Source organism: Labeo rohita, chromosome 7 (assembly GCF_022985175.1).
Source record: "Labeo rohita strain BAU-BD-2019 chromosome 7, IGBB_LRoh.1.0, whole genome shotgun sequence".
Lineage (NCBI taxonomy): Eukaryota > Metazoa > Chordata > Actinopteri > Cypriniformes > Cyprinidae > Labeo > Labeo rohita.
The window spans coordinates 15,166,591-15,178,719 of record NC_066875.1 but is presented as its reverse complement, the minus strand read 5'-3'; the positions used below and the strand labels follow the sequence as shown (position 1 = coordinate 15,178,719).

Genomic DNA, 12,129 nt, shown 5'->3' with positions numbered 1-12,129 from the left:
ACGAAACTCACAGATATGTATACATATTATATTATCATTGATTGTTATAATCTGTAAAAGCACATTTGCTGTAATTTCTAGCTATTCCAATAAATTCTGCCTTATTCAGAGCTTTATTTTCAGGTATACGCAAATCCTAAAATGAAACATTAAACTTAAGCTAAAATGGCATAAACTTCAGTGGCTTCAGCAGGTATTCAAACACATTGATTATTTCTCATTCTGCTGTGCTGCAAAAGTTATATTTGAGCTTTATATATGGGTTTTAATAACTCAAATCACATGATTTTCAAGAAATCTTCATATTTTTTTCTCTATTTGGAGCGGCCACTGGGAAAGTTAGTCAAAAATCAGACAGCTCAACACCCAGGGACATCATTCCTACTGTCACGCATGCTGGTGGCACCATCATGCTCTGTGTTGCTTTCAGCAGGAGGGAGTGGAAAATTTTGTTGTCATCAAGGGCAGCATGGCTGAAGCCTAACTGGCAGTTCCATGGGAATATTTTCTCACAAAGCAAAAAACATAAACCGTGAGGAATTTAATAAAATGGTTAGTATTCTGAAATCATTTCTGTATGAGTCAAAACCAAAGCTGTTATATATATTACACTCATCATGAATGTGGTAAATGCTAAGTGTTAGCCAAAACAAACCTTGCAATTATCTCAGATATCAAACATAACTCATTAGCCTTGGCTCATGTTGGTATGCTCATTATAAATAGCTCAACATAGTGCCTGAAAAATATTTTAAACATCTTAGTTTTTTTTAAAAAAATTATGACTTACAGGAATAGCAGAAAAAGTATCGGGACACTGAAAGACCCTTTTGGACACTTAAGCCACACTAAAATTTCTGAATGTCATTACATCTGATATAAAATATGATACCAAGTGCCATCTGCAAACAAATTTTCAAAAAAAAAAAAACAATCTGAGCCATTTTCTGCAATTACTTTTAACCATCTGGTGTTGCAAAGATTTTTGTGGATGTATGTAAATCATTTCCCCTCAAATTCAACAAACCTCTTTCTGTGAAACTTTTTTTTTAATGAATGTTTTTATAAATATGTTTTTAAATATAAACTTTTAAACTCTATATGCTCAGCATGGTTGTAATGTAACAGTTTCTATAATATTTATTTATTATATTGTTTGTTTGTTTATGCCTTTATCAGTTATGTGTGTGCATATGTACAACATACTGTATATCTTATGCAGAATTTGTTGTTATTTATTTATTTATTATAGAAATTACAAAAAAAAGAAAAAAGAAAAAATACATTATAGAAATCAATACTTTTATTTAGCAAGGATACTTTAAATTGATCAAAAGTTATGATAAACACATTTATAATGTTACAAAAGTCAGTGCTGTTCTTCTGACCTTTCTATTCATTAAAGAAACCTGAAAAAAATCTACTCAGCTGTTTTTAACATAATAATAAATGTTTTTTGAGCAGAAAATCAGAATATTTACAATCATTTCTGAAGAATCATGTGACTGCAGTAATGATGATAAAAAATTCAGCATTGAAATCACAGGAATAAATTACATTTTAAAATATTTTCAAAAAGAAAAGTTACTTTAAATAGTAAAAAAAACACCTAAATTTTACTGTTTTTGCTATACTACATTTATACCTGATACATATCAAATGTCTGCTACATACTAAACTGCCACTGCGTTACAGCTGTCTTCTTATCAGCAAAAGGATAACCTGTGACAGACACATATCTGTGTGGGGAATTTGGAAAACTAAATGGAAAAACTAAACCATATGCTCAATGCTTGGTGACACACAAAGAGCCAGAGAGAGATTTTCTTTTGCTATAAGTAGCTAACATTTTTCCTTCATACACTCAGTGTTCTGGCAGGCGGCCTGTTCCCCTGCCCCCATCCTTAGGGAAGAGTGTCTGTGTGTGTGTCTTTGTTTCAGCGTATAAAATTACATCCGCCTGACATGCATTCAGCCAAGCTCCAAACAACACAGTGACTCATTACATCATCACCAGAAGAGCCAGAAGTTCAATCAAACGTCCTGATTCTCATGGCCTGTGAGTGACTGCACAAACATGTGTTTTTCTGTCAAATTGTGAAGTCAACTATTAAGTGAACATGAGAGCCTGTGAGAGACACCAGCAGTGATGGTGAAGTGACAAAGTTGCATTCACACTGACAGCTATTAAATCGCTTGAGATCACAGAGGCTAGGAGCTGTTGGTTTCTAGTAGGAATCTCCTCGCTCACACTGGTAGTTGTCGCTTTGGTCCTCATCTGCATAAAGCTGAGCTCTGTTCTTGCTGCACTGGCAACAGTCGCTGTAGCCAGTGTTGCAGGAAATCACCAACTCTTACAGAAAATGAACATCTGATTGTTTTGTTGCACCGTATGAAATAATTCATGTTCCAGTAAAATGACTAATCTTACCATGTCCATGAAAGATGGCAATGTGATTGGTTATTCCTCTCTACAGATGGTGACATATTCACAGGCTGGACCTAAATGTCAAGAAGTTGCCACCACATCAATAGTCAGCACCAGTGGCAAAACAACAGCTGACAGAATGTGTTGGGCTCCCAGATACTGGAGTCAAAAGCGCTATGTGTAGTCAAACTGAAATGCTTCCCTCAAATTTTTGTGGATTTCAGCTACTGGATTTTTAAATCTGTGGATTTTATATAGTGAATGTAAAATGAAATGAAATGAAATGAAATGAAAATTCATTAAATTTAAATCAGGAATAAAATATTCCATATTACATTACATATTATAAATATACATTATATATATATATATACAGTGCAGTACAGCTTAAATGAGTACATCCCCTGAATAAATAAAGATGTATTTTCTTAATGATCACTAACATAATTCATGGAAAGATTAATTATATTTAAATGTTTAATTTAAATGTATTAAAGGGGTCATCGGATGCTAAGTTCACTTTTACATGTTGTTTGAACATTAATGTGTGTTGGCAGTGTATGTACAAATCTACCCTATAATGATAAAAATACATGCAGTGGTTTTTAATTAATCTGTAAAAATAATATTCCCTTTTTCAAATCGAGCCATTCTCAGATGCCTGTCGTTGTGGCGTCACACCGACAGAGGCCGCTCCCACGATAGTTGATTGACATGAGCGCTTTACCTCAGATCAGTTGTAACAGTCCGCCCTCTTTGTTTCGATGCCAGAGCAGGTTGTGTTGCTGGATGTAATAATGAACATAGTGGTCGTCATTTACTCCTGACATCTGAGCCGCTGAAGATGTAGTAGATTAAGTTTGTTTGTGAAGGGAATGTGCCTCCCGATCAGTAAGTAAAAGTAAACAGGCTCGTCCCTCCACAGAGAGAAGAGAGGGGCGGGGCAAGCAGGGCTCATTTGCATTTAAAGCAGGCTCGACCAGAATGAGATGATTTTTGCAGAGCTGATTTTGTCAAGGTAAAAAGGGTGTTGCTTTACACAACCATTGAGAATTTTTAACCAAAGTATATTATAGACTTTTCATTAAGACCCTACAGAATCATATCAATGTGTGGAAAATGGGCATCTGATGACCCCTTTAAACATATACTTAATAAAAACAAAAAAATACATATATGCCAATATTTTCTGTGAAATACGTAAATTAGCCAATTTTGTTTAAATTAAGGATTGCAGAAATGAATACACCCTGGATTTAATTCAACAAATGTATAATATGCTTAGTATCTCCTCCATAACTTTAAGTATACTGCTCTGACCCTTCTTGGCACTGAGTGTACAAGTGCATGACAAATTGTCACATCTGTCCTGTTTTAACTCCTGGAGAACGGCCTCCTTAAATGCCCTGGTCTTTAATGGGGAGTGTTGCTCAGCTTGTCTCTACAGAATCCCCCACAGCTGCTCAAGAGTGGTAACACTAAATGAAATACATGTCCACTGATCCACTGAAGGATTTCACCTTGGGAGAATGAATATCTTCAATGTCATTTTGAAAAAAATGGCCAGAAACTCAGGTAATGAGGAGAGGGTAGCATCTTCTGTTTCAAGTTTTTGTATTACATCACATAGTAGTGTGTGAATTGATGACAGCATTGATAAAGCACAACTCCCTCACACCTTATACATCCCTAAATAAGAACTTTACTACCACTGAACATCACTGTGGGAACCAGGTGCTTCTCACTGTACTCCTCCTCTAGCAACACCATAACATTTTGGATGCTTTTGGATCCAAAATGATTGACTTGGTCTCTTCAGACCAGAGTATGGATTCCCAGAAGTCTATATTTTTTTAACATGGGCCTTGGAAGAGGTTAATATAGTTTATTGTGGTTTGGGTACAGTAGGTAATTCCAGTGGTGACAACAACCATGCATGTCACTTCTGCAGGCTGCATATTTCTCTGTGAGATAAACAGTCACTCTTTTCATAGCTTTTGCCCGCTCTGAGACACTTGCATGGTATTTTTCCTGCTCTTGTTCTAGCAAAAATTCATTCATCACTAGATGAAAACTTAAAGTGAAGCTCTGATCATTTCAGAAGCCTTGTCACAAGTCCATTGTTTTCGAATGTCAGTGTTACTTCCTGCTATGTTTTCACACAAAACAACAATTTGGTATTCCTCTTGTACCATTGTCCTCTTTTGTGCTAAGAAACAAGTCACCTGGCAGTTCTCTCCCAGGTGGCTCCACTGTTGTCAGCAATAAGTTTGAGTATGATTCAGTAGGCTATATAACGCTTTTAATTGTCAGGAAAGTACTTGTCTTTAAAAGTTTTGGTTTAATATACTTACATATTGATAAAAAATTACCTTAAACCTACACTAGATTTTTTAAAAAAATGTTTTTTTTTGGTTCATTTTTGCAACACAACATTTTGTTTTCCTGAAAAATTTTGACATTCTTCTTTGGTAATTGATCAAGCAGGCTTGTTGGAGCATTATATCTCCAAATAACCTCAAAATGTCTTCTAAGTAAAGAGTATATATATATATATATATATATGCACAGATGATCTAATTGTAATATATATATATATATATATATATATATATATATATATATATATATATGCATAATAAATCAGGAATCAACCAATCAGATGAACTTCAAACATTTGCTTGTATGACATCTACCTCATGGATCAAAGTGTTGAACGAACCTTACTACTAGAATATCCTGTCTTACATCTACAAAGAACTTATAAATAGTTAAAATGTTTTGGTTATGTCTTATCTAGCCTAGGGCATCAAGTGAGCCAGGACTGGCACTAATGCCCCCTCAAAAAAAATAGGTTCATGATGCCTCTACTGAGCCATGCCACGTCTAAGGCCTGTAAGACAGATACTACCTCCATGCTAAACCAAACAGAAATACTGACAAGACTGACAAACTTCCCATGACGAACCACACACACAGGACCAGATGTCCATAGATTGACCATTTAGTATTACGAAATATATTATGAGCAAAGAATATCACAAACCTTATTACAGGATCTCTGTGCATAGTCACGTTAATGTTTATTTCTGTATGTTTATTATTGTTCTCATGTAGGTTCAAATGGACTTGTTTTGGGGCATTTAGCTTGACATTTCCAGGCTGTCTCAGGGTTTCACAACAAGCCAAGAAGGTTAGATGCATCCGAAGGGCAGACGGAGCACAGATGTCAATATAACAGAGAGTGGATGCTCCAGAAGGATGTGTGCGCATCAGATGTGTGTGGCCCTGTATTACAGCACATGAAATGCAGCTACACTATTCAAGGGTAGGAAAGATCTATTAGAGTGGAAAACTTTAGTAGAGAGCTGGGACTTTAAATCAGCCACTGGGAATTGATTCTTTTGGTCAGGTCAAACTCATTCACTAGTGAACTTTATAGATTATTTATATGCTATGCAATATTTATATGAGGTTTTCAGTGGCTAACACAGACAACTGGAGAGTGGGTGGCTGATATATATGGTATATAATATTCATATGTTTTTTAAAAACTATCCAAATGGTGAATAGATGGGTAAATTGGAGAAATGTGAGGAATATTACTCCAAGCTATATTCCAGAACTGTCACCACTGAATGCTCGTCATGCGACAACTGGACACAGAACCAGGAGCTGTGATTAGAGCAGCTGCCTGAAACCTTACTACATTGTTGTCATTGATTTAAACTAAAGAGGAGCCTCTTTTAGATGCTTTAGAAGGCAGGCGGTCTCCTAGACTGCACAAAATCATCAAGCTCTACCAAAAGAACATAAAGGGAAAACCTTTTTAGTTGCTTGTTAGAAACTCTGAATGTTAGAACACCTGCAGCGACCAACCGCAAGGGTCTGTCTGGATTCCAGGCCTTCCTCATAATGGAAGAGTCTATAATATACACCAGCAGAGTTTCTCTACAGGCTTTCGTAACTCAGATAACAAGAACCAGAACCCTAGGGTGCTTATCAGGAGCTGCTTTCTGGCAGTCACGCTGCCACCGCCAGCTGCAGGAGGCAACAACTACCTTCTAAGTACCCAATGGACTGGCTTGTAAGACACTGGCTTGACCATCTTCATGAAGAAAAAATCACTGTGTTGTCCATCAGATTACTGATCACGAGAAACCTTTGCCACAGTGCTGAATTCCACGAACATCCATTATTGCACAACATACCACATTGTTTGGAAACTTACTGCCGAGTCCAAGACAACAATGTACAATGTGTTTTCATTACACCATTGAACTAAACGTCACCCTAGTGTGGAATGTCCTGACAGTTTGCATGAATAAAACTGATGAATATTTAATGTTCTATATCAAAATATGTATGTGGTGAATATTTCATTTTTTATTATTGCTACCTAGTCTTACCTTAAATGCTGTTTCAGTTTCTTGCTGTGCTGTTTTGTGAGAGATCCAGTGTGCTGTCACTCTCTGTCCTCTGTCTTCCACTAAAAAGAGAGAGATACACTGAGATGATGGGAGGGAATAAATGTTTACTGACATTTAAGCCTCACTTTTAGGATCAATGACATATAAGAGTGTCCATGATAAAGAAAAGGAAAAATCTTTTCAAAATCTAGTATAACACACATCTGATTTTTTTTGTTTTTAGAAGTTGTTAGAAATGTACTTTTTGTATTCATCTTGATTTCATCTTGCTTTCAATAAAAGTTAAATTTGAATGACTCTAAAATGTGGTATAACCATCAAGAAAAAAGTACAAGGAAAACATTTTCCTTACATCTTGAATACATGTGAGCCTACATGTGATCATTACTTTCAAAAAGTTTGAAATTTACGCTAAAGTTTTTGTTTACACTGCTGTTTTCAAAAGTCATTTAGACATTTGAAATTTTACCCATCAAAAAATCCTGAATAAAATATGTAAAGCAGTTTGCATAAAATCATTAAATATTGTGAAATATGTCAACTGTTTTGACATTGAAATTAATAAGAAATATCTAATATCTAATATCATATCTAATCAGAATCACTTCTGTCTGGAAGCCTGTTTCCGCCACTGAATAAAAAATACAAAAGGTAATTGCGAGTTTACATCTCGCAATTCTGACTTTTTCCCCTAAGAATTGTGAGATATAAACTTGCAATTGCGAGTTATAAAGTCAGAACTGTGAGATATAAAATTGCAATTCTGAGAAATGAACTCAGAATTGCTTGATATAAACTTGCAAAAGAAATTAACTTTAAATTCTGAGAAATAAACTAAAAATTCTGAGAAATAGAGTCAGAATTGTGATATAAACTCACAAATTCTGACTTTTTTTTACCAGAATTGCTAATTTATTTCTCACTATTCGGACTTTTTTTCTCAGAATTGCGTGATATAAAATCACAATTGTGAGTTATAAAGTCAGAATTGCGAGAAAAAAGTCACAATTCTGATAAATAAGTCAGAATTGCCTTTTTTTTTTTTTAATGAATAATTTTTTGCAGTTGTCCTCATTTGGACTTTATATCTCACAGAAAAAAAAGTCATAATTGCGAGATATAAACTTGCAATTATGAGAAAAAAATTTGAACTGCTAGATACAAACTCACATTTGTGAGAAAAAAGTTTTTATCTCACAATTCTGACTATTTCTCGCATTTGTGATTTTATATCACACAGTTCTAAAAAAAGTCAAAATTGTGACTATATCTCGCAATTCTAACTTTACAACTTGCAATTGCGAGTTTATATCATGCAATTCTGACTTTATGACTTGTAGTGGCGAGATTATATCACGCAGTTTTGAGAAAAAAGGCAGAATTGTGAGATAAGTAATCGCAATAACATTTTAAACGTTTTTTATTCAGTGGCGGAAGCAGGTTTACATACTTCTGAGGGTTTATACTGTAGTAAAACTTTAGCAGGAATAAATTAGTATTTAGTTGGCAAAAATACATAGAAAAGAGTTGTTTCAATAATAATCCACAATATTACACAAAATAAATGAAGCCTTGGAAAGCATAACAGACTTAAAAACAATAAAACATTATTACTGATCCCAACCATTTGAACGGTAGTGTGTTTTTTAATAGAAAGTTTAGCAAATATCTTGAATTAATTTATTCCGATAACCTTTTGAGTGGTTACATCATATGACATTTTTCCTGACCTTGTGTTGTCTCACAATAAAAAAGCCAAATGATCTGAGACTTAAAATGAATTAGGGGCATGGTCTGGTTTCAGTGTACCCTGAGTTGAAATCTTGCAGGCGCCCCAGACTACTAATGTTTGTGCTTTCATCAAGCCTGAAACCTTGTAAAAGTTGAACATGGATGTGTTACTTATGAGAGTACAATATAGTTTGGCAATCTGGGCCTGGTATTAAGTTAATCAACTCTAGAGAGGCAGCAGAAAGTGGGCAGTAGGTCAGACTATTAATCTCCCTCAATCACTCATGATTAAGAGGAATAATCATCCTCATAAATCATTTTCTACGTCTCAGCTTTCATGCACTTGATTTAAACCTCTCGAGGGATCCAAAATTAGACACCAAAATTACAAGCTTTTACAAGTTGATTATCAGCACAGCAAAACTGGCTATTCATTCTCCCTGATAAAGAGGAGACAAGAGGGGAGAGGTAATGAGAGTTGTGGATTTTTCTCTTACCTCCCTCTCTTTTGCTCAACGATAGCACTTTTCTTTGTGGAGAGAAACAAATAAGCATCCCCTCTCAGCTTGATCCCAGACATTTGGGGTCTCACACAGAGCTGTCATGCACACAAATGTGAAAAAATAAGATCATTACTGACCTCGCCATATCCATTTATGGCTTGAGTTTATAAAATATGACACGCGGTAAAAGGAAGCAATAGAATTGATCGGGAGGGGAGTGTGTCGGCATGCTCCTCACAAGGCCATCCTTTTTCCAATTTGCTTTTCTATTTCCAAATTGTAATGGTCTCATCTCTTCTAATGCTAAAATATCTAACTCGCCCAAAATCAGCACAATCTAAATCACTAGGGCTTGTCAATCACAACGCAATGTTTCGTAAAGTCTATTCTGGTCGTAACCGCACTTCTTTTCCACAATAAACATCATCAAAGGCCAAGTTTGAGTTCTGGGGACGTAAAATAATCAGCCTGTCGCCTGCACAACATAAATCCAGAGAATCCATCAACACAGACTATGGCCCTCTAGAGAAAACCATTTTCCAAAACTAATAGGTTTAGAGAAGGCATTAGCTGCAAGCCAGCCTAAGACATTGTTCCCAAAGAATGATCTAAGAAGGCCAGAGCTGGCTTGAGGGCACTTGCTCTTCAAACACAGCGAAATTGACCTTCCTCTGGTTGACAATTATCTGCCCGTCAAGTCACTCAACTGCCATGGGGGTCCCAAAGAGCCTTACTTTTTCACTTCCTCTCTTACCAGGCGTTTTAGGAACAGACCTCAGGAGAAAAGTAGAAGTCTGAAGGAGAAGAGGATTAGCATTCTTCCTCTTTTTGCTATCTGCTCACGTCATGTCTTCCCTTGGAGTCTCATTAACACAAAGAAAAAAAATGAAATGTAGCATTTTATGTTTATAATTACAACAAAAATGTACTTACATATTTTTTCTCAATTTATGTACACCTTAAAAAAGAAAGGAATGTTAAAAAAAACTGTGATTTCCTCATGTTTTAACACCTCCACACAGGAATGTGTGTAAAATCTTTGATTTCCTGAATCTCATGCCTCATTACGGGGATGAACAATATTGGGGTCAGACCTGAGGATGGGATAGGTTGAGTATAACTGACAGATCTGACCTAATGTCAGCTTTCAAATGTCACAAATGAAATATTGCACCAGATGTTACAAAAGCAGGTTACACCCAGACAGTATGAGGCCCAATGAGTTTATCCAGACATCCAGCACAGATGTAAGAAAGCACATGAGATCCATAAAGCAACATCGCTGTTAGGATTACATATCGATCACCCAGTGAGGACAGAATACAAATAGAGAGAAAAACAGACAAGATGATTATGATTTCCTGTCACTACTGAGGGAGTTACAAGGGGAAAGAGAGACGAAAAGGCTATTTAAAATTTGCGACCTTCAAGAGAGTGGCTAAATGGACAGTATGCTTATGTATTTTCTTAATGATCACTAATATAATTCATGGAAAGATGGCAAAATAGTCTTGTCACAAGTCCATTGTTTTTGAATGTCGGTGCTACTTCAGCTATTTTCACACTTAAAACAATAATTTGGTATTCCTCTTGTACCATTGTCCTCTTTTATGAATAAGCCACCTGGCAGTTCTCTCCCAAGTTCTCTGGTCTCATTGTTGACAGCATTAAGTGTAAGTATGATTCAGTAGGCTATAAAACACATTTAACTGTCAGGTAATTACTGGCTTTAAAAGTTTTGGTTCACTTACCTGTTGATCAAAAAATAGCCTTAAACCTACACTTTTTTTTTTTTTTTAGTTTTATTTAGTAACTATTGGGAGGATGTACTCATTTTTGCAACATTTTATCACTTTGATGAGAAAATCTTATTTTGCTGAGTAATTTTGACATTCTTCTTTGGCAACTGATCAAGCAGGTTTGTTGGAACATTATATCTCCAAAAAAACCCTAACATGTCTTCCAAGTAAAGAGTATTTGCTGAATTTGTTAAAGGGGTCATCGGATGCCCATTTTCCACAAGTTGATATGATTCTTTAGGGTTTTAATTAAAAGTCTATAATATACTTTGGTTAAAAATTCTCAATGGTTGTGTAAAACAACACACTTTTTATCTTGTCAAAATCAGCTCTGCAAAAACCATCCTGTGCTGGTAGAGGCTGCTTTAAATGTTAATGAGCTCTGCTCGCCCCGCCCCTCTCTTCTCTCTGTGGAGTGACGAGCCTGTTTACTTTAGCCACATTTAGCCGTGTTTAGCCGCTAAACTTGCTAACTAGCACGTTATTAGGAAAGGTGATTGCAGAGATTCATTAAAAAAACCCCATTTACTCACTTCTGCTGTAGGTGAAGCTGGATCACAAATGATTTGCGTGAACATAGACGGATATATGTAGATCGGAAGGCGCATTCCCTTCCCAAACAAACTTAATCCACTGCATCTTCACGGGCTCAGATGTCGGGGGTAAATGATGACCACTATGTTCATTATTACATCCAGCAACACAACACCTCAATCGTTCAATCTGAAATATTCTTGTCTAACTTACATCCCTGCTTCAGCATCGAAACAATGGAGGTTGGACTGTCACAGCTGATCTGAGGTAAGACGCTCATGTCAATCAACTATCGTGGGAGCGGCCTTTGTCGGTGTGACGCCACACCAACAGGCATCTGAGAATGTCTTGATTTAAAAAAGGGGATATATCATTTTTACATATTAATTAAAAACCACTGCATGGATTTTTATCATTATAGGGTAGATTTGTACATACACTGCCAACACACATTAATGTTCAAACAACATGAAAAAGTGAACTTTGCATCCGATGACCCCTTTAAGTTTTAGAGGGGGTGTACTCATTTATGCTGTGCACTGTATATGCAATTTAATGACTGTAAACGAAACACAAATGAAATAAAGTGTTGGAATGCAATGCCAATGTATTGTGCATAATACACCATTTGCTGAAAAATTGATTTTAAATCAAAATAATTACTTAAGCTATTTCTTTTTTTATTGTTGCAATTTTTCCTATCC

At 35.8% G+C, this 12,129-nt stretch overlaps 1 protein-coding gene across 1 annotated transcript in view; it reads right to left on the bottom strand.

Annotated features, from left to right (window-relative positions):
- Positions 1–12,129, bottom strand: part of adam19a (ADAM metallopeptidase domain 19a) — a 108,801-nt gene that overhangs the window by 90,195 nt on the left and 6,477 nt on the right. The window contains exon 3 of the mRNA XM_051114651.1: positions 6,838–6,917. Within this exon, the coding sequence (XP_050970608.1) occupies positions 6,838–6,917 (80 nt within the window). The remainder of the gene's footprint in view (positions 1–6,837; positions 6,918–12,129) is intronic.